The sequence below is a fragment of the Natrix helvetica genome, assembly GCF_964273705.1.
Source record: "Natrix helvetica genome assembly, chromosome: 5".
NCBI classification, from domain to species: Eukaryota; Metazoa; Chordata; class Lepidosauria; order Squamata; family Natricidae; genus Natrix; species Natrix helvetica.
In genome coordinates, this window is record NC_138551.1 from 103,503,303 (window position 1) to 103,526,825 (window position 23,523).

A 23,523-nucleotide genomic window follows, 5' to 3' on the forward strand; every position below is an offset into this window, starting at 1 on the left:
CAACGTGTGTTGACAGGGGAGCAGAGGTCGACTCTAAGCCCCCTTATTTGTGGGGTGCCGCAGGGGTCAGTCCTCTCGCCGCTCCTGTTCAACACATATATGAAGCCGCTGGGTGAGATCATCCGTGGTTTTGGGGTGGGATACCATCTGTACGCTGATGAAACTCAGCTGTACATTTCCACCCCGAACCACCCCAACGAAGCCGTCGAAGTGATGTCCCGGTGTGTGGAAGCCGTACGGGTCTGGATGGATGACAACCGACTCAGGCTCAACCCTTCCAAGACAGAGTGGCTGTGGCTTCCGGCCCCCCGGTTCAACCAGTTAATTCCATCTCTGGCCATCGGGGGCGTACAACTTGCCCCGGTGGAGCGGGCGCGCAATTTGGGCGTCCTCCTGGATGCCCGGCTGTCCATGGATGACCATGTGACGGCCGTGGCAAGGGGGGCATTCCACCAGGTTCGCCTGGTGCGCCAATTGCGCCCCCTATTGGACCGGGATGCCTTGCGCACAGTCACTCATGCACTGGTGACGTCTCGCCTGGACTACTGCAATGCTCTCTACATGGGGCTTCCCTCGAAATGCACTCGGAGACTACAGTTGGTCCAGAACGCGGCCGCGCGGGTAATTATGGGGAGTACAAGGTACTCCCATGTCACACCTTTCCTGCGCGAGCTGCACTGGCTCCCTGTGGTCTACCGGGTGCGTTTCAAGGTCTTGATAACGATCTTTAAAGCGCTCCATGGCTCAGGACCTAGATACCTGCGGGATCGTATCCTGCCCCATACATCCCTGCGACCAATCCGCTCGCACAGAGAGGGACTCCTCCAGGTGCCGTCCGCCAGACAATGTCGGGGGGCGGTGTCTAGGAGTAGAGCCTTCTCTGTAGCGGGCCCAGCCCTGTGGAATGACCTTCCCCCGGATATTAGGACTACCTCTGACCTCCGCGCCTTTCGGATAAAGCTCAAGACCCACCTATTCCAAATAGCTGGCCTGGCTCAACCATAGTTCGTTCACTCTGCTCCTGACGGGTTTTTTAATTTTAATTATGGGGTTTTTAGATTTTACTGTGTTTTAATTGTCTCTATTTATCTGCCTCCCTTCTCCATGTCCATGTACATGTATTTGTTTATTGTGTATGTGTTGTCTATTTTATATTTTATGTGTTTTCTTGTATGCCGCCCCGAGTCCTTCGGGAGAGGGTGCGGCTAAGAAATAAATTTTATTATTTATTATTATTATTAACAAGCAAGAGTGTTGTTAAGTGAATTTCACCACATTTTACAAATTGGCCACACCCACCCAGTCACATGACCGCCAAGCCACACCCATAAAATAGCCACGCCTACAGAATACATAGTAAAAAAATTTGAAACCCGCCCCTGACCTGTGAGTTTCCCAGAATGCAACAGGAAAGATGCTTCTCCCCTTTTCCCATGTATGGAAAAGCAAAAAAGGTTTTATTAAGTCACGGAAAAATGACTTTGTTCCGAGGCTGTTGGCTTTGTGATTTTTTTTCTTTTAAAATTAAAAGCTAGGCAAAAGAATCAGTTTGAATAGCTGCGCTATATCAGCAATATCAGGGCAAGTCACTGTATATGGATAGCGAGTAAACCCTATTCCCTTCTAGCCCGGATGATGTTACGTAGTTGGGTCATGAGAAGTCTGCAAGAAAACAACTAAGCTCAGAGAGAGCACCAAGGACCCCACAGTACAATGTTGAGGCATAGATATTGTCCTCTAATTTTCAGACAGATAAGCTGTTTTATGGTAGAAAACTCTGCAGACTGCAGAACACAGGAATCAAGACATCTCTGTTTGTCTATCCTATCCTATCCTATCCTATCCCATCCTTCTTTCCCTCCTCCCTCCCTCCCTCCCTACCTACCTACCTACCTATCTATCATCTATCCATCCATCCATCCATCCACCCACCCATCCATCCACCCACCCATCTCTCTATTATCTCTCTATCTCTCTATCTCTCTATCTCTCTATCTCTCTATCTCTCTATCTCTCTATCTCTCTATCTCTCTATCTCTCTATCTCTCTATCTATATCATATATCATATATCTATCTATCAATTATCTATCTATCTATCTATCTATCTATCTATCTATCTATCTATCTATCCCTATCTATCTTAGCCACTGAGCCACCACATCCCTTATTTACAATGCAATGCTTAATAAATACCTAATAAATATGTTTATTTAGTACCAGAGGTAATAAGTAGCCTATTTTCATTCTTGTATCTTAAATACATCAGGCACAGCCTGGACTTTTTCAAAAACAATTGTATTCACATAAATTGAAACTATTTCCTTCCTATAACAGAATACCTCTCAGTTGCCACTCTGCACTACTGTTAAAAAGGCAAATATTTCATTTTATCCTCACAAAGGTCGGGGCCCTCGGAGACACACAATCAGAACTGTAGAAGGAGAATCACAGAAGATCAAGCTGTCAGGTCTTTACCCTGGCATGAAGTTACAACAAATGCTTCCTCGGTCCAACATAATTTCCCCTAGTCCTTCAGACCTCTTCGCCTCACAGAAGAAGGGAACAATCTGTGCTAGATCAAATATCAGCAAAGACTCTGCATGATAATTTAGGGGGCCTGATCAGCTGGTTAATTTTGCATCCCTCTCTAGTTCAAGGCTATTGCTGTAACCAGAGCCTGCACTCAGAGGTCTGGGGTCAGCTCTCGGGATGTCTAGTTCGAAAAATTCCCCTTGCAAGGGGAAAGTGCTTCTTTGTTCTGAGTCTGTCTGAATCTGCTTTGTAAATAATTGAATGTGACTGGGAAACGGGGACCCAGAAGATCTGATCATGAATGTTAGCAACAGTCGAAACACCCAGCATTTTCTCCTGCTTTGAATTGGGATAACTTATCACTTGCCCTAGCCTAGGTAAGGTAAAGGTTCCATTCGCACATACAGTATGTGCTAGTTGTTCCCCACTCTAGGGGACGGTGCTCATCTCCGTTTCAAAGGCGAAGAGCCAGCACTGTCCGAAGACGTCTCCGTGGTCATGTGGCCAGCATGACTACTGTAAATGCCAAAGGTCCACAGAATGCTGTTACCTTCCCACCAAAGTTAGTCCCTATAGTTCTACTTGCATTTTTAATGTGCTTTCGAACTGCCAGGTTGGCAGAAGCTGGGACAAGTAACTGGAACTCACTCTGTTACGCAGCGCTAGGGATTCAAATCGCCAAACTGCTGACCTTTCTGATTGACAAGCTCAGCATCTTAGCCACTGAGCCACTGCATCCCACTGTCCTACCCTAGATGTATTGTAAGGATAAAATGAATGTAATCAGGCCTGTGCGGATTATCCAGTCCTGAGCCTATCCGAAAAAGACAGTGGGGAATATAATACAGGCACAGATGCTGCTATAAAGATATAAGTCTCTTGGGTCAGACAATTCCTGAGGATTAGGTCAGCATATGAACCAACATAAGGATTACTGATATGGGCAGGGTAGGGGGGTTGGCTAGAAGTCCTCCAAGGTCCATTCCAGGCTTATGATATCCCTGTTGTTTTTCTTGCAACAATATCAAACTGGGTTGACATTGCCTTCTTCAGAGAGAAGGAAACTTCCCCCAGGGTTTAGAAAAGAAAAGAAAAATAATGTCAGCTTAGGACATATTGTTGTGGTCCACCAGCAGCCAGCAGAGCTGGCAGCAGGTTGAAACAATGACGAGGTTGGGGAGGAACATGGGCCAGTCCTGGGGTCTGGGGAAGGCTCTGATGAGGGCTCTGTGTCAGAGGCAGAGATGGGGCCAGAGCCGTATGCCAGTTATCAGCTGCCTTCAGAGTCAGACATCAGTGAGACAGACGAACAGCTGGAGTCTGTTCCCAGTGTGCACATGCGCAGAGTTGTCAGGAGAAGGGAACAGCTAAAGAACAAGAGCTGACTTGGGAGTAAGGCCACAGGTGGACGATGAATGGCCCCTCCCAGAGGAAATGAAAGAGGAACGAAAGGGGAGTGGAGTTTGCAGGAGACAATTAGTTGGCTTAATTGGTTCGTGACTCTCTGAGACTCCTTGCCAAGTTTTGCAGATATCAGCCTGGCAGCTCTCCAAGCCAGATAAGGTCTATGACTGTAAACCCTCCTTTGAAAGACTTTGCTGGATGTGAATGAGCAGAATTCACAGTCAATTAATTCTTTTTGTCGGGACAAGGAGTCTGCTTCATGCTCTTGAGAAGCCTTGGTCAAAATACATATCTCCCACTAGCTCCCCTGGCTAAGGGGTAAATCCCCAGTCCGCACTGTCGGGAAATGGAAAGTTTTGAATTCTGTGAGATGTATTTGAGAAGGATCAGGAGTTTCCTAATCCTCAGTTAAGTTTATAACAGCTGAAAAGTCTGTCCAGTGTCAAGTGGAACATCAAGAAGCCAGCTTCTAGGTAAGGAGAAGATCTGTTCATACATAACAGCAAATTTAAGCTCAGGAGAAACATAAAGATTAGAGTATATTAAACGGTTCTTTGCTTGCAAGTGGTTATTTTAAAGATTGCATCATTGTGATGACTTACTGCATTTTTCAGAGTAAAGACGCACCTTTCCTCCCCACCCACCCCCCGCCGAAAAGAGGGTGAAAATAAGGGTGCTTCTTATAAATTGAATACAGCCTTTTTGGCTTTCCAAAAGCCCACCCCCTTCACAAAAATGAACGTGCAGAGGGTTTGGGAGATCTGCAAAGTGCTTCTGGGAGCTGGGAGGGCAAAGACGAGAGGAAAACAGACCATTTTTTGCTCGCTGCCCCCACCCCAGCCCCCAGGAGCACTTTGCAGACCTCTCAAACTCTCTGCATGCCACATTTTCCACAAAAAATGAAGTGTGCAGAGGTTTTGGGAGGCCTGGAGAGTGAAAAAAAAACTTTTTTAAAAAAATGTACCTCTTCAAAATCTTGGTGCATCTTATACTCCGGTGCATCTTATACTCCAAAAAATATGGTACTTCTAAGGCCAATACCCATCTCAGAATCATCTTCTCCATCCAACAGATCTTCAAAAGCCCTACCTGAGCAGCTTGCAACACAACTACACCATGTTAAACCACCACAAAATCTGAAAAAGGGGGAGAGATAAACCTCATAGGCAGTGGTGGGATTCCAAATGTTTTCCTATCGGTTCTGTGAAAGCATGCTTCACGCACAGCACTCAAAGACCGCCCTTGGTGTCAGCGCTGGTGAGATGAGCTGTGGAATGTAGGGCAGAGAAGAACGGGGCGGGAGGGCGGGGCCAACCAAAAATGATATTTGCCAGTTCTCCGAACTACTGAAAATTTCCGCTACCAGTTTCCCTGAACCAGTCCGAACCGGCTGAATACCACCTCTGTTCATAGGTCAGCATGATATCCATCTTTCCCTCTTTCCCCCAAAGGTATCTCAAAGTCCTTACTAAATAATTGCAATAAGGTAAGAATGAAGGAAGAAATACCAGGCTGAAGAACAATCTTGTTACCAAGTTTAATTTTTAAAAAGGCCGGGTGGAAGATGAATGCTGTGCTTGGGGCCATGTATGAAGCCCTGGACAAAAGCAAGCATCAAAACTATTTTTCACACCTGCTGGCCATCAGAAAATCCAGAATTCCAGACGTAGGAAACTGAAGCGTGACCTTAAAAACTTACCCGGCTGCTAACTTTCCTTACAGCCTTTGCTGGCCACTTATTTTTAGATAAATGACGGGGATCTAAGCGCGATGTACAGTTCTATGGGAACTGGCAGCTATGCCTTCACCTGTCACCCTCTTGATTGACAGGGGCTCCTGCACTGGACTTTCTTGACACTCAACCCAGAGGTGAATCACCTGGAGCTTCAGGGAAGGTTTTCCAGGCTTCTTAAACAACGCTAAAAAGCTCATTGTTCTTAACTTGCTGTGTACTTATCACAAACATGATTTATTGAATTTGTCGGTGGTGATTCTCAATCATCTAGGTTTGTGATGGTGAACCTATGGCACGTGTGGCAAACTGTGCCACAGTTGGCACACAGAGCCCTCTCTGCGGGCATGCCAGCTGTTGCCACAGTCCAGCTCCAGCACACATATGTACTTTCCTCTCATCAGCCAGTTGATCTTTGGGTCTCTGCTGCGCATGTATAGGGGGTGGGGCATGCACCGGAGGTGCTCCCATTGCATTTTGGGGGCTCGTGCAGCGCCCCTGTACCCCATTTTGGCTTCCAGGTTGGTGCAGGAGGTCCTCCGGGCCCAAAATGGGGGCGCGGGAGTGCCACACAAGCCCCCCTCCCATGTCTGGTTTTGGGCCTGGAAAGGCTCCTGCACCAACCTGGAAGTCAAAAATGGGCAAGGGGGGGCAGGGTGCATGCACCCCGGGGTTGGGGAGCATAAGGGAGCATGTGCATGCATGTGGGGTCATGTGCACATGCATGGAGTGCACGGGGGTTGCATGCACATTGCATTATGGGTGTGAGCGCCGGGCGCATGTGCGCACTTTTGGTACTTGACAACAAAAAGGTTAGCCATCTCTGATCTAGGTTATGATTGTCCCAAAAGGCAACTGGACTTTCTTGTTTTTTTTTTCCCTTGAAAATTTTTCGCATCTCATCCAAGAAGCTTCTACAGGTCTTCAGTTTGTCAGAACAGAAGAAGCTTCTTGGATGTGAAGCAAAAGGTTTTCAAGGAGAAAAAACAAGAAAGACCAGTTGCCTTTTGGAAAAGCATCTTTGTCTTCATATTAATTTTAAAATATTATATAGAAATATGCATAACATTATTTTCCCCCTCTATTTTCCCACCTTAATATGAAGATGTAAAAATTAGAAGTTGAAAGATGATTTTATTATGTATACTTAAATAATATTTCTATGGTTATTAGTATTGTGTATTAAAATATGGAATAATTGAATGAGGAAGGATTATATACATGGTAGAGCAAACACTAACATGTTAATAACTTCAATTTTAATATTTTAATATTATTATAATTATGTGAGTATGATTCATGTGTAACTAATATTATCAATATTATCACCATTATTTTGTATCAAAACTAATGACACCCAGATGGACAATGTTCCTCCAGGCCTTCTTGTCCTCTACCATCCTCCAGAGTCCATTTAAGCTCACGCTGACTGCTTCTGTGACTCCATTGAGCCACCTCATTCTCTGTCGTCCCATTTTTCTTTTGCCCTCAGTCTTTCCCAGCATGAGGCTCTTCTCCAGTGAGTCTTTCCTCCTCATTAGGTGGCCAAAGGATTTGAGTTTCCTCTTCAGGATCTGGCCTTCTAAAGAGCAGTCAAGGTTGATCTCCTCTAGGACTGACAGGTTGGATCGCCTTGCAGTCCAAGGGACTCGCAGGAGTCTTCTCCAGCACCAGAGTTCAAAGGCCTCAACTCTTTGGCACGCAGCCTTTCTTATGGTCCAACTTTCCCAGTCGTACATTGCAACTGGGAAAACCATAGCCTTGACTATACGCACTTTGGTTGGCAGGGTGATGTCTCTGCTTTTTCGTATGCTGTCTAGATTTGCCATAGCTTTCCTCCCCAGGAGCAAGCGTCTTTTAATTTCTTGGCTGCAGTCCCCATCTGCATTCAATATTCGGGGGACAGAAGTGGATCATATATATCCTCCCTTCCCTTTCTCTCTTTCTTTCTCACTCTCTCTCTCCTATTCAATCTTTGCCCTTCAATAGCTGGCTGAAGAGGGTCTTAAATGTGATGCTACTTAAAGTGAGAGAGATTGTATTGCTGTCTGAGAGTGCAGATTAAGTTTCATCTCTTTCTCCACCTCTGAACTTAAAACCTTGGCTTTTTAGAAAAAAAGAAAATAAGAAGATTAAAGGTAAATGGATAAGCAGCATTTCTCTGGCCCGTGCAGAAGAAGAGGCCAAGTGTGGTGGTTACATATTGATTGGCTAATGTTTGCAACCGTGTTCAGATTCCAGAGCTAGCAAGGGAACCAGGTTAATACCCAGAGTGAAAAACGCAGCCCTGGAGTCTATTTCAGCAATGCTTATACCTCTCATTTCATTGTTCCATAGTTTGGGGAGATTAAAAGCAACAGGCAGCAAGAAGATTTTCCATTCTCATCTTTTGTTGGTTTGCCCATTTGACTGGGATTCACAGTTGTACAACTGGAACGGTTTCATTCAGCCCTCTTTCTAGAACCAGTCTTCGCATTCCTTGTTTGAAGGCCAGAAGGAAGAATTGACTTTACGTCATCCAAAGAAGAAGGAACTCAGCTGCAATTCAAGGAGGTAGTCCATCAACGATACTTGAGTAAAAAGGGGAGCTATGATGCACTTTTGACTCATGATTCGCTTTCAGATGACATGCCAGGGCTTATCAAGATTGGATAGTTTATTGCACAAAGGAGGCAGTGATTAAAAGCCTTGCTTGGATGCAGCATAATGGCAATGATATCTAAGCAAAGCTGGACTCATTTCTTCCTCCTTGTTTGCTCCTCTAGCCTATAAGCGTAGAACATAGAATAATAGAGTTGGAAGGAACCTTGGAGGTCTTCTAATACAACCATCCTGCTGGAGCAAGAGACCCTAAAGCCGTGATGGCGAACCTGTGGCACGTGTGCCGGAAATGGCACACAGAACCATCTCTCCAGCACGCGAGCCATCACCCATTGCTGCTCAGGGTTCCGGAGTAGTGGCCAGCTGATCTTCATGCACGCAGGAGTGCCAGAAACAGGAAGAGCAGCTGCCCGGTGCGCATGCGCATGCTGGGAAGATGATCTTCCAGTTTCCAGCACTTTCATGCACACCAACCACCTGGTCTTTGCATGCATGCATGCACCAGAAACCGGAAGATCATCTTCCTGGCATGCACCTGCAGATTAGGTGGCTGCTCTTCTGGTTTCTGGCACACACATACACTGGTATAGAGCAATGTTGGTGAACCTTTTCGGCACTGAGTGCCAAAAAGGGAGCGCACATGCGCAGGGAGCACCAGAAACCAGAAAAGCAACTCCCCAGCATGCACACGCTGGGAAGCTGAGCTTCCGGTTTCCTGTGTGCATGGGTCACTTGGTCTTCCGGGTTCTGGCATGCATGTGTGCACGAAGACCAACTGGCTGGCGTGCATGCACGCACTGGAAACTGGAAGCTCAACTTCCGGATGCACACATGCGTGCCAGGGAGCTGCTCTTCCGGTTTCCATGCGTCCGCATGCAAGAAGGCCAGCTGTGCACGTCAGAACCCAGAAGAGCAGGGGGTGATGGTTGACGTGCCCGGAGAGATGGCTCTATGTGCCACTTCTGGCACGCGTGCCATAGGTTCGCCATCATGGTCCTAGGACAATGTGATTCTTGTCTAGATCAGGAGTAAGTAACCTGGTAGTCCCCAAACATTTTAGGATTCAGCCGTCATCATCCCTGAAGATTGACCTTGTTTGCTAAGGCTAAAGAGAAATTTAGTACACCCACAGGACTCTGTATGTTACATATTTCTGATTTAGATAGTGTCTTTATTGAGTGTCATATAATAAGCAGTTCGTAAAACCTCATTCCCTATAAAATTGATGCTGTTTTATGACTGTTGTGCAGGGAAGATAGCATTAGAGTGAGATTTTATAAGACTGAAAATTATAGCTCTCTCTGGTATCCCCTATTCAAAGACAGTAGTTTCCGAACATCTTGCTTCCCCTGTGAGGCATGTTAGCAACTTCAGCCCTTCTTCTGACAAAGTGACTCTGCTCACTGTCACTCATCCTCTTGTACTTCTCATTTGGACTACTGCAACGCGCTCTACATGGGACTGCCCTTGAAGAGCCTTCGGAAGCTTCAGCTTGTGCAGAATGGAATTCACTGATAGTTACTCAAAAAGAATAGAATAGAAATAGAATAGAATAGAAATAGAATAGAATAGAAATAGAATAGAATAGAATGAAAGAAGAGAAGAGAATGAATAAAAGAAGGGAAGAGTGTGAAAGAATAGAATAGAATGAAAGAATAGAATAGAATAGAATAAAATGAAAGAAAGAAGAGAAGAGAAGGGAATGAAAGAATAGAATAGAAAGAATAGAATAGAATGAATGAAAGAAAGAAGAGAAGAGAATGAAAGAATAGAAGAGAATAACAGAGTTGGAAGGGACCTTGGAGGTCTTCTAGACCAACCTCCTGTCTATGCAGGAGACCCTGTACCATTTCAGACAAATAGTTATCCATTCTCTTCTTAAAAACTTCCAGTGTTGGAGCATTCACAGCTTCTGGAGGCAAGCTGTTCCATTGATTAATTGTTCTAACTGTCAGGAAATTTCTCCTCAGTTCTAAGTTGCTTCTCTCCTTGATTAGTTTCCACCCATTGCTTCTTGTTCTACCCTCAGGTGCCTTGGAGAATAGTTTGACTCTCTCTTCCCCTGAGATATTGGAACACTGCTATCATGTCTCCCCTAGTCTACTTTTCATCAAACTAGACATATCCAGTTTATTATTAGTTAATGGTGTTGGACATTCAACCCATGGAACATCCCTGATCCATGAGTTGGAATGGTTGCCAGTGTGTTTCTGGGTGCAATTCAAGGTGCTGGTTGTCACCTTTAAAGCTCTTCATGGCTTGGGGCCACATTATTTGAGGGGCCCTCCTGTGCCAGTTGTTTCTACCTGTCAAAATTGGGTCAACTGGTTGGGTATATTACAGGTCCTGTCAGCCAAAAACTCTTGGCTGGTGGAGATCAGGATACATGTCTTCTCTGCCTTAACACCTGCCCTATGGAATATCCACCCTCCTAAAAGTAGGATGGTCCCAATCCTGTTGGCCTTTCAGAAGGCCTTGAAGTCCTGGCTATGTGCCCAGACCTGGCATCCCCAGTGTGTGAAGGGCCCCGATTCCTAGTTATGTTGACACTGGCGGATTATAATATCTCTTGGCTGCTATTTGTATTCAATTTCTTTTGTTTTTAATTAACTGTTTTAATTTGTTTTTATTGTGCACCACCCAGAGACACTTGTTGGAGATAAGTGGCCATAGAAATTGACTACCGTATTTTTCAGAGTATAAGACGCACCTTCCCCCCCCCAAAAAAAGAAGGTGAAAATCTGGGTGCGGCTTATGCACTAAATACAGCATTTTTGGCCTCCCAAAACCCCACTTGCAAAGTGCTCCTGGGGGCTGGGGAGGGCAAAAAAGAGCAAAAAAGGGGCTGTTTTTGCTCGTTTTTGCCCAGCCCCCAGAAGCACTCTACAAGCCTCCCAAAGCCTCTACACGCCCTCCCTTTTTTTTGCAAATACGGCCTGTTTTTGCAAAAAAATGGGCCGTTTTTTACTCATGTTGGGGGACCCTAGCCCCCAGGAGCACTCAACAAGCCTCCCAAAGCTTTGCATGCCCTTTTTTTGTGTATGCAAAAAATGAGGCATGCAAGAGGGTTTAGGATGCCTGCAGAATGCAAAAACTTTTTTTTTCATTTACCTCTTCAAAATCATGGTGCATCTTATCCTCCAGTGCGTCTTATAGTCCGAAAAATACAGTAAATAAAGAAAGATGCTCCTACTATTTATTTCAACCTTATCTTATCTTGATATGATTATTAACATTAGCTTCTAGTACATTTTTGTCCTGGTATCAGTACAGCACATTTTCAAATTCTGTCAAGGATTATCACAAAGCTTCAAGGCGGGTTTATAGAAGTTTATTACTTTGCTTTCTATCTTGCATATGCCCTGTCATTGAAGGCCTGTTTATAGAGTAAGTAGCCACATACTCTGTTAAATATTTGCTCTTGTGGGAGAGTTTGCCTGTCTCATTCTTAGTACTGCCATGGCAACATATATTAATGATGAATGCTTGATGTATCAAGAATAGATGCCTGACGAATCTGCAAATTACAACTTCCTAGGAAGAAATTCACAGGGTTTTTGACAGCTAAGTATTTCACACAGACACTTGTGGGTTAGACACACTAGTACAACTTTGAGCTGCAGAAAGATTAGATGGATGACCAGCCTGTGTCATTCCAAGCAGACATGAAAAGAAGGTGTTTTAATGCTCTTCTATTGTTGATGTTTATGTTACTCTCTAAAAGGGACTCAGTGGCTCAGTGGGATCAAGCTTCTTGATAAGAAAGGTCAGCAGTTCAGCCGTTCGAATCCCTAGCACCGCATAATGGAGTGAGCTCCCATTACTTGTCCCAGCTTCTGACAACCTAGCAATTAGAAAGCACGTAAAAAATGCATGTAGAAAAATAGGGACGATTTCGGTGGGAAGGTAACAGCGTTCCGTGCGCCTTCAGCGTTGAGTCATGCCAGCCACATGACCATAGAGACGCCTTCATACAGCGCTGGCTCTTTGGCTTAGAAATTGAGATGAGCACCGCCCCCTAGAGTCGGAAATGACTAGCACGAATATGCGGGGTAACCTTTACCTTATGTTACTCTCTAATAAATAAAAAATGTAGTCTATCAAAAAGAAACACCCTAAGATAGCTTGCTTCATGATATAACAGCTATGAGCAGGAACTACCCTTATCCCCTCCTCCTCATTTAAATATATTAAAATGCCTCTTTCCGATTTCTGATTTTGCTTATTTGTCCTGCATCTTCATTTTGCAGCAACTACTTCAAGGATCTCAATAGGAGAACCCATAGTCTGAACTCCAGATAGATGGACTTCAACTCCCTGAATTCCCCAGTCAGCATATCGATTGGGAGAATCCTGGGAGTTGAAGTCCACACATCTTAAAGTTGCAGAGACTGAGGAATACTAATCTGGGTTAGAAATGGAGGCTACATCCTTAATATGACACACACACACCCATAATTTTCCCCACATAAATCAATTCCTTCATTTTTCCACCCCCTCAAAGGAATAAAACCAGTAAAGGAATGCGGTGCAGAAGTAATCATCTTAGTTTGGAATGAAATTTCTGTTGTGAGCCCAGCAAAGGAAAGTCATTGGCATGTTCGGAATTTAAGCCCTTGCTTTTAGATCTTCTCCAAACTGAGCTGGCAGGTTTGAAATTCCACTATGAAGTTCCTTGGGCACATTTCTTCATGGGTATCCATCAACGTCATAAGGCAAATCAGCATAAGCATTTGAAGCACTCAGAATTAGCACAAAGGAAGAATGTGATGGGTGAAAACATAGATGGGAAGACTGAAAATGTTACTAAGTATATAAGAAGAGAAGATTTAAGAAGATGTCCTCCTAGGATGGACATTACATGACTTTGGCCTGTTTGACTCGATCTTTTGCATTCGGAATGACTGGACATCTTTTGTGACTTCTTTAAGAACAATCTGTTGTTTCTTTGTTTTTTGCCAATTCACGCTTTTGTTGAAGACATTTAAAGTTCCATGCAGCTGCAGTAACTCAAATTATATTGCCTTTTCTCTTTTAACCTTCATTTCCCCCATCTTTACAAAAACCCAGCTCGCCATACACACAACAGAAAGATCAGCGAGCAAGGCAACCTTAAGATGTAATGAGATTGAGAACATTTTTTTAAAAAAAAATGGAAAAGTGGAGGAAAATGACCTTGTAAAAAACTCCATGGCAGAGAAAATTGCACTCTGGGGGAGGAAAAAATGAAGAAAAGGAAAATCCAGAGAGAAGTTAGGAGGTGTATCCACAGAATATGGTGAAAAAAACATCAAGATGATAGCTATTCATGAAGTAATCAAAGCGTCACCAGCTTTTTATTTGGGTTGTGCAAAATGAACATTAAAAATAAGCACAACATTGATGGGACCATCGTGGTTATCATCCTGAGATTTTTCAACATAACTTGCAGGCACTCAAGAAGTTGGAATTGGAAGCTGGAAAAAGAGGCGTAGACCCAACAATATGCAAAGATATATATACACCATCTGATTGCCCAGATAGTCCTGTCCTGGTTCATTCTCCAAAGCTGATTTAAAATTGAGGTATCAATTTAGTGGCTCAGTGGCTAAGACGCTGAGCTTGTTAATCAGAAAGATCAGCAGTTTGGCAGTTCGAATCCCTAGGGCCACGTAATGGAGTGAGCTCCCGTTACTTGTCCCAGCTTCTGTCAACCTAGCCGTTCGCAAGCAGGTAAAAATGCAAGTAGAAAAATAGGAACCACCTTTGGTGGGAAGGTAACAGCATTCTGTGCGCCTTTGGTTTTAGTCATGCTGGCTGCATGACCACAGAGATGTTTTCAGACAGCACTGGCTCTTCGGCTTTGAAAAGGAGATGAGCACTGCCCCCTAGAGTCAGGAACGACTTGCACATATGTGTGAGGGGAACCTTTACCTTTATCCTTGGAGTTCTCTGAACTTCATTGCTTTCTTGCAGACATTTCATTACCCAAACTAGGTAACGCATTAGTGTTAAATAATGAAACGCCTACGAGAAACGAACCAATCTCAGGGAGCTCCAAGAACCCCTCATTTTAACCTTGAGCTACAAATATTCTCCTTTATTCATGATTTAAACTTTCAGTCCAAGGACTGAGAAAACAGTTGCTGACAGACTGAGACTGAATGCAGCGGGACAATCTCAGATGCCAAAGGTGGGGGAGAAGAGGTTCCCCCCAAAAAAATTTCCTGTGCAAGGTTAGATTTTATTCTGGATCTCTAACGTGCAGGAGAAAGAAAGCTCAGCATCTATTCTAGGGCTTCAGAACAAGATAGAGGAGGAAGAATAGATATAAGTTTGAAGCACACTGCCAATCACAGATGTCTGTCTAGAAACTCAGCTTGTTACGCCCAAAGGTGTTTTTCAAAAGGCAACTAGACTTTCTTTCTCCTTGAAGACGTTTTGCTTCTCATCCAAGAAGCTTCTTCAGTTCTCCACTTCTTCATTTCAGCAGAACTGAAGAAGCTTCTTGGATGAGAAGCGAAATGTCTTCAAGGGGGGAAAAAAGTCCAGTTGCTGTTTGAAAAAGCACGTTTGGGACAACCCTGGACCTGGATGACTGAGAATCTCCATAGACATTCAGCTTACAACTCACTCTTGATTACAGATAAAGAGTTCTCAGCGCTTCTCATCCTGCACTCTGTAATCTATTTTCACTTCTCCCTGATATAGCAACAGTATCCCAAGTCCCAATCCCAAAACCAGAAAAGGAGAAAATAAACCTGTGAGTTGTAGGGATAAAAGTTTTGAGGTTGATATTTACAACACACTTACGCAGGGTCTTGCAATATCTTCCTTTTAGAAATTCCAGGAAGAAATGACCGACAGACAGTGGCAAAATGGAAAAAGCAATAAAGGAATCCATGCTAATCGCATGCATTAATTCTTACGTGACAAACTATTTGAGGTTCAATACAAACATTTTCCAAAATCCAGTCCATTTGTTGGAAGGCACCTCTTAGGGATGTTGAGAGCTCATTGATCAAATATGGGCAAATATCCTGTGCTTTATGGTGAGATGCGTATAAATATGATTTATAAATACATAATAAAAAAACCATGAAAGATCATGACCATCCTGCCCCAGGCAACCATCTCCTTTCATTTTTATTCTAGGTAAGGCAGCGCTAAAATGAAATTAAGTTTGAAGACGGAGAGGGAGAAGGAGGAAGGGGAGAGGGGGGAGAAGGAGAAGGAAGTGAAGGTGAAAAAGAGACGATACACAGACCACCAAAACGCATGTAGATTTGAGTCACTTTCATCCGCTTAATTGATGGGAGAATTGTTGGGAGAATAAGCCAGAGAAACCCTTTCAACCAGCTGTCATAAAGATGACCCCCACTGTCACAACTTACATATGTGAGCTATTCTTGTTGTGTATGAATTAGACAAGGCAGAAGAGCAGCATGTAAAGTCCATTTCTTTGTCATTGTAGTACTTTTCACTCTGCAAGGCTCTGCCATTATTTTTTTGCCCGGGATCTTATCACCCCTGCCTGCTCCGGCCAGTTCCCCCTGGCAAGCCCACAAGTCCAAACCCTCAAATCTCAAGAAAAAAAAAATACTTTTGAGTATCTTGTCCTTACCCTGGAGATGGTCAACGGCATGTTGAAGTCCTTCCCTCCTTGCAGGCGGAAACCCCATGGTCCAGATCCGTTGAGAGTCACACTGAAGGACATTTTATCTCTCCTTTACGCCAGGAAAAACCCGGGGCTCTGCGAAACAGAGGAGTGGGATACAGGTGGGTATGTCTTGTTTTTTAAAAGGAGTACTCTTTTTTCCACCCCCTTCTATCTGATTAAAGCACAAAATAATACTCTTTTTTGTCTCTTGCCTGGTCAGTCCAGCCGAAGTGTCATCTAAGAATAGATAGCACTTATAATACAGATACTGATATCCCTGACGAGGAGGCCATACATGGTTGGTAACCCAACACCAGCTATGCAAAACCTCTGTGACTCAGAAGTCTAATATAGAGCCCGGGGAGGTTAAGAGATCTTTCTGAAGCACCTCGGTTCCCTTGTTCAGGCTCAAAGCCACTTTTCTAAGATAAAAGAGCAGCTTATTTTAAGGACGAGTTAAAAATAAGAGTTTAAAGGAGCTCTCAGTGTAAGATTCTGGTTTGTTCATTGCCTGATTCTCTCAGGATGCACCAATGAGTTTTATGTCTGTCAGTATATATATATCTTGTCCATTTGACAGTTTTAAGCACACATACAGTGTATATATGTGTGTGTGTATGTATGTGTCATATATATCTATATCTACATCTACGTCTACGTCTACGTCTACGTCTACGTCTACGTCTACATCTACATCTATCCATATCCATATCCATATCCATATCCATATCCATATCCATATCCATATCCATATCCATATCCATCCATCCATCCATCCATCATCCATCCATCCATCCATCCATCCATCCATCTATCTATCTATCTATCCATAACCATGGTTCCCCTCGCACATATGCGCTAGTCGTTCTCGACTCTAGGGGGCGGTGCTCATCTCCATTTCAAAGCCAAAGAGTCAGCGCTGTCCAAAGAAGTCTCCGTGGTCATGTGGCCGGCATGACTAAATGCCAAAGGCGCACAGAGTGCTGTTACCTTCCCACCAAAGGTGGTCCCTATTTTTCTACTTGCATTTTTACGTGCTTTCGAACTGCTAAGTTGGCAGTTGGAGCTCACTCCGTTACATGGCGCTAGGGAGTTGAACTGCCGACCTTTCTGATTGACAAGCTCAGCATCTTAGCCACTGAACCACCGCTCAGTGCAATTTTATGCAAATTGGTTTGGTGTTAGTAAGTTTTTCTTGTCTTTAGTTTTTCTAAGGAATAATAGATAAAGAAGAAATATTTGCCAGCTTAAAACATAACTAGCCTGAATTAGTAATTTATATCACTTTTGCAATGCAATTAACTATTGATTCTTCTTCTTCCTCCTGCTCTTCTTCTTCCTCCTCTTCCTCTTTTTCTTCTACTCCTACTCCCATGTTTGCAAAGAGGATAAGTAGGCCCTTAGACTTCTAGAGAATCAGAGAAAACATCTGTCTTTTCAGATTTAAAGCTCTCCACACCAAATGGGTAGGTATCCACAATGATTTCTTTGATACTGTAAAATATGAGTTCATTTTTTCCAAATAACTACTAAGAATGCCTTTTAATTTAATAGAGGCATATATGTGCACATTTCTCTCCCAACACCCTTAACTGTGCCTTAACAGTGCCAACTGAGGTGGAGTGGGGTTATATTTAGCCTTAACAGATCCAGTTTTGCAAAGGTTAAACTAATTCCTTTGGTCAACTGTATTTTAAGCTTGGATGATTGTTAACAAACCCTCTCACATCCAGAGATTAAATGACTCCATAGGGATAGCTCTGTGGTGGTTTTAGCTTTCACATTCAAAAAATTGGAGACAGACAACAATATGGGATCCCTCCCGCTGTAAAGAGAGAGGGGGGGAGGAAGGAAGGAAGGAAGGAAGGAAGGAAGGAAGGAAGGAAGGAAGGAAAGAAGAACACCCCTGAGAAGACTAGAAAGCACGAAGAAACTCTGCCTCATTCATCCCAAATGAAATTTTGGTCACAGACCACTCAATGAAGGATAATATTATATTCCAAAATACAGCTGAATATTGTTATTTATCATCGGCTGAAATATTATCTGTATTAGCTCATAGTCAGCAGGATGGCTACTAAGAAAACCAAAATGGCAGTTCAACGTCTTATAAACTTGTATACAGAAAAAAAAAGTTTATTATTATTATTTGGTCGCCACAATATAAAAAAGATGTTTAAACTCTAGAAAGAGTGCAAAGAAGAACAACAATGTTGATTAGAGGACTGGAGGCTAGAACATACAAAGAATGGTTGCAAGAATTGGGTATGTCTAGTTTAATGAAACCGGTTGGTCCTAGAGGAAATCAACCCTGACTGCTCTTTAGAAGGCCAGATCCTGAAGAGGAAACTCAAATCCTTTGGCCACCTAATGAGAAGGAAGGACTCCCTGGAGTCCCTCTGGGAACGATGGAGGGCAAAAGAAGAAGGGGACTCAGAGAATGAGGTGGCTGGATGAAGTCGCTGAAGCAGTCGACCTGAGCTTAAATGGACTCCAGAGGATGGAGGGCCTGGAGGAACGTTGTCCATGGGGTCGCGATGGGTCGGACACAACTTGGCAACTAACAACAACAGGTTTAATGAAAAGAAGGACTAGGGGTGAACATGATAGAGTGTTCCAATATTTGAAGGGCCAAGAAGAGGGAGTCAAGCTATTCTCCAAAGCACCTGAAGGCAGCACAAGAAGCAATGGATGGAAACTAATAAAAGAGAGAACCAATTTCCTGACAATTAGAACAATTAACCAACTGACCTTCATAAGTTGTGAGTACTCCCTCACTGGAGGCTTTTAAGAAGAGATTGGACAGCCATTTGCCTGGAATAGTATAGGATCCCCTGCTAGAGCAGGGGGTTGGACTAGAAGACCTCCAAGGTCCCTTCCAATTGTTATTCTGTCTCTATTATTATTGCTATTACTGTTATCTCTTGTGTTATTCTGTTACTGAATTCAGTATTTTACTTACTTGTTCTAGTTGTATTACTATATTTTCCTACGTTTGTAATTAAAGCTGAATTCTTACCAGTCTGATAATTGTAGAACATCAGTTGGATATGATCCAACCATTCTTTTGTATATTTTATATCACAATTTTGGGTTTCTAAAATGACATTGTGATTGCAAATTGGGAAAAAACGTAAAGTATACTTTAAAAAAACAACCACGTTTTTTTTTAAAAAATCCAGCTATTTTCCTCAAAAGTGTCAGTCTGTTTCTGCTTGTTGTTTTTAAGGAACATAATTTTTCCTAATGGTTTCGAATCCAAACTGTTGAAATGATTTGGTTCCTTTGGCACAGACTAATTAAAATGTTAAAACAAAACAGTTTTACACTGTGTGCATTGCGAATGGACTTTTATTTCCTGCAGAAATTAAACAGATCCAGCAACAGACAAAAGCATTCAATAACTCTGGCTGCTTAGTGATGCAAAGTATATAATCTCAGAAAATGTACATGAACTCATGAACAGTCATTAAGAATATAAATGTTTGATGGAGCAGAGTTAGAACTTGTCATTTGAGAATTAGAATTGTGGCTAGATACAGGAAATATAAAATGAGAAGGAGGCATCCAAATGGCAAAATAAAATAAAATAAAATAAAAATTGGCAGGAACATTTTATATTTGTTTTAGTGTGCCTTTTGAAACTCACAACGACGTTCAATGCTGAAGCATTCAAAATTATAATAAAATTATGAAGAAGTGTTTGTTTTTTTAAAAAAGTCACTGGAATCATCCACAGTATTCGAAGCTTGAGAAATGATTCCAGAAAGCATATCCTTCAGTGGTTTCATAAAGATGTCAGGAGAAAAGGAATATTTCTCTTTCTCAATTCAATGAGGCAACTTAAAAAGATAAGGCCATGACTGATGCTATCGAGAATGGTTAAGAGGTCTGTGGGAAGTCCTATGGAGAGGACGCAGTGGCTCAGGGGCTAAGATGCTGAGCTTGTCGATCAGAAGGTCGGCAGTTTGGCAGTTCGAATCCCTACCACCACGTAACGGAGTGAGCTCCCATTACTTGTCCCACCTTCTGCCACCCTAGCAGTTCGAAAGCACGTAAAAAATGCAAGTAGAAAAAATAGGGACCACCTTTGGTGGGAAGGTAACAGTGTTCTGTGCGCTTTCGATGTTTACTCATGCCGGCCACATGACCATGGAGATGCCTTCGGACAGCCCTGGCTCTTCGGCTTTGAAACAGAGATAAGCATCGCCCCCTAGAGTTGGGAACGACTAGCATATATGTGTAGGGGAACCTTTATCTTTACCTTTATGGAGAGGATAACAATAATAAATTCAAAATAATAATAGCACTACACCACTTAAATGTCTCCAGCAAAATCTCCATAATCAATTGCAAACACTTTACTTGGAGGTGGATGACTTTACTAAGCCTTCTTATTTCAACAAAGATTAAAAACTTGGCATTTATCCCATCAGGAAGCACTATTTCTATCTTCTCCAGAACATCCAATCAAATCCAAATGGGTCCAAACACAATAAAGTAGAAATTCACCAGCCCATCACTTCCAAAACTACGCAGGTACCCCTTGACTTACGACCACATTTGAGCCCAAAAGTTCCATGGCTAAAGTGAGACAATCATTAAGTGAGGTTTACCCTGTCTTGCTACCGTTGTTAAGTGTATGACAGCAGTTGTTATGTTAGCAATCCGGTTGTTAAGTGACCTGGCTTCCCCATTGACTTAGATCATCAGAAAGTTGCAAAAGGAGGTCACATGATCCCGGGACACTGCAACCATCATAAGTACATGCCAGTTGCCAAGCATTCTGAATTTTTTTATCACATGACCATAGGGATGCTGCAGTAGTCACACGCATGAAAAACAGTCGTAAGTCCCTTTTTTCCAATTCCGTAGTGACTTTGAATGGTCATAAAATACCGGAGGAGGCAGCTGGGCCCCTGGGGGAATCCATGGATTGCTGCCCCTGCAAGGGGGGGGAGGCGGGGAGAGCAGAGGGACAGAAAGAGAAAGAGAGGATGTCCTGTAGGCGTTCTTTTTAAGCAGGGAGGAATTGAAGATATATGTGGAACATCATCCTTGCAGAAATAATAAGCCCCCCCCCCGACATTCTTTCAAAAAGCATGAAGACATGGTTTTGCCAGCAGGCCAGAGACCCCAGGGCACTACAGAGCCCACCCAGTGTTTAGTCCGATTGTTGTCATCAGGGGTATCATTATGCTTTGTCAACCATGAAAGACAGGGAAGGGCTTTTGACTATGCAGGTAGTCCTCACTTAGTGACTTCTTGTTCAGCAACCATTGGAAGTTACAACAAGGCTCAACAAGAAGACTTATGGCCGGTCCTTGAAGTTGTGACTGTCGCAGTGTCCCCACAGTCACAGGATTGTGATTGGGGCACTTGGCAACCGACACACAGTTACAAGGGTCACAGCTTTCCACAGTCACATCATCACCACTTGGGATCTTCACTGCCAGTTTCCAATAAGTCAAGTCAATGAGGAAACCAGCCATCACCTGATGCTGTGCTTAACGACTGCTCATGATTCCTTAACAACCACAATCTGAATTGTCATTGTATACTGAAGATCGCATTAATTTCGTTGTACAAGGTGCAATGATAATAAAGTAAAGTAAACTTAAATGAACTGTCATAAGTGGAGGTCTGCCTGTACCTTTCTTAACCATAAATGTAGCAACAGCTTATTTATTTCAGTTTTAGCTTCTGATAGTTCGTACTGCAATAGACCTCAATGTTTATGATGCTGGATAAGGATAATATTACAGTTATGGCCCTGAATTTTGCCCAAGAACCTACATTTATAGCCCTGATCTTTCATCATGTGTGAAAAGCCATCAGAAGACACTGGGGGTAAAATTCTAGTTCTTCCATAATTACTACTCTCTTCACAGTTTCAGATTTTCCTGGTCTCTCCCTTTTCAAGCCAAGGAAAAAAGAATTTGTAGAATAATCACAGAATAATAGAGTCGGAAGGGACCTAGAAGATCTTCTAGTCCAACCCCCTGCTTGAGCAGGAGACCCTATACCATTTCAGAGAAATGATTGTGTAATCTCTTCTTAAAAGCCTCTAGTGATGGAGCACCCATAACTTCTGAAGGCAAGGCATTCCACTGGTTGATTGCTCTCACTGTTAGAACATTTCTCCTTACTTCCAGGTTGCTTCTCTCCTTGGTTAAAGGTAAAGGTTCTCCTCGCACATATGTGCTAGTTGTTCCCAATTCTAGAGGGCAGTGCTCATCTCCTTTCAAAGCTGAAGAGCCAGCGCTGTCCGAAGACGTCTCCATGGTCATGTAGCCGGCATGACTAAACACCAAAGGCGCATGGAACGCTGTTAGCTTCTCCAAAGTTGGTCCCTATTTTTCTACTTGCATTTTTCCATGCCTTCGAACTGCTAGGTTGGCAAAAGCTGGGACAAATAACAGGAGCTCACTCCATTATGGGGTGCTAGGGATTCGAATCACTGAACTGCCAACCTTTCTGATGACGCTGAGAAGCTCAGCGTCTCTGAGTCACCGCATCTCCTTGGTTAGTTTTCATCTATTGTTTCTTGTCTTGCCTTTTGAAGCTTTGGAAAATAGTTTGATTCTCTCGTCTTTGTAGGCTCCCCTGAAATATTGGAAGACTGCTATCATGTCTCCCCTAGTCCTTCTTTTCATTAGACTGGATATAACCAGTTCCTGCAAACATTCTTTGTGTGTTTTAGCCTCCAGCCTTCTAATCGTTTTTGTTGCTCTTCTCTGCACTCTTTCCAGAGTGTCAACATCTTTTTTATATTGTGGTGGCCAGAACTGGATGCAATATTCCAAGTGGGGTCTTCCTAAGGCGTTGTAAAGTGGTATAAGCACTTCACATGATCTTGATTCTATCCCTCGGTTATGGCAGCCTAGGATTGAATTGGCTTCTAAAATTTAAATTCAAAACAGTGGAAGCAGCATCTGTTGAAACAATTTCAGGAAACGGGGATGAGATTCTCTCTGCCAAGCAGACATCGAAATGACTGACATCCCAGTGATTTTTACTCTTTGAGTTGTGACTAAAAATGGTCCAAGGAAGAAAAAGGTTTCTGGAATGTTGATAGCAGTCTTTCCCCAGGGTCAGGACTGGAATGTCCAGGAAGGAATGATTGGCTCAAGGTAACATCTTAGAATAGAAACATCATCATCCTCTATAAACCAGCACCGACTTTGTCCCACACTGGAAACAGTTCACAGCTGAGGGCGTCTGGAGTGGTAGCCTTGCTTAGGTTACAGATTAACAGAGTTGGGAGGGACCTTGTAGGTCATCTAGTCCAACCCCCCGCCCAACATACCCTACATTTTTGACAGATGGCAGTCCAGTCTCTTCTTGAAAGCTTCCATTGATGCAGCTCCAGCAATTTCGGAAGGCAACTTCTGTTCCATGGGTTGATTCTTCTCAGTGTCAGAAAGTTCCTCCTTATTTCTAGGCTGAATCTCTCCTTGGTCAGTTTCCATCCATTATTCCTTCTCTGGCCATCGGGTGCTTTGGAAAATAGCTTAATCCCCTCCTCTCTGTGGCAGCCCCTCAAATACTGGAAGAATGCTATCTTGTCTCCCCCGGTCCTTCTCTTCACTAGACTAGCCATGCCCAGTTCCT

The 23,523-nt window shown here is 43.3% G+C and overlaps 1 protein-coding gene across 6 annotated transcripts in view; it reads right to left on the reverse strand.

Annotated features, from left to right (window-relative positions):
* LDB3 (LIM domain binding 3) overlaps nt 1–23,523 on the reverse strand; it is a 176,121-nt gene that overhangs the window by 143,705 nt on the left and 8,893 nt on the right. For 5 of the 6 annotated variants that reach the window (XM_081956513.1, XM_081956516.1, XM_081956515.1 and 2 more), the window contains exon 2: nt 15,874–16,002. In XM_081956513.1, the coding sequence (XP_081812639.1) occupies nt 15,874–15,966 (93 nt within the window). In that variant the 5' untranslated portion in view covers nt 15,967–16,002. Of the gene's footprint in view, nt 1–15,873; nt 16,003–16,121; nt 16,240–23,523 lie in introns of those variants that run through there. The other variant, XM_081956514.1, reaches the window with a different exon arrangement.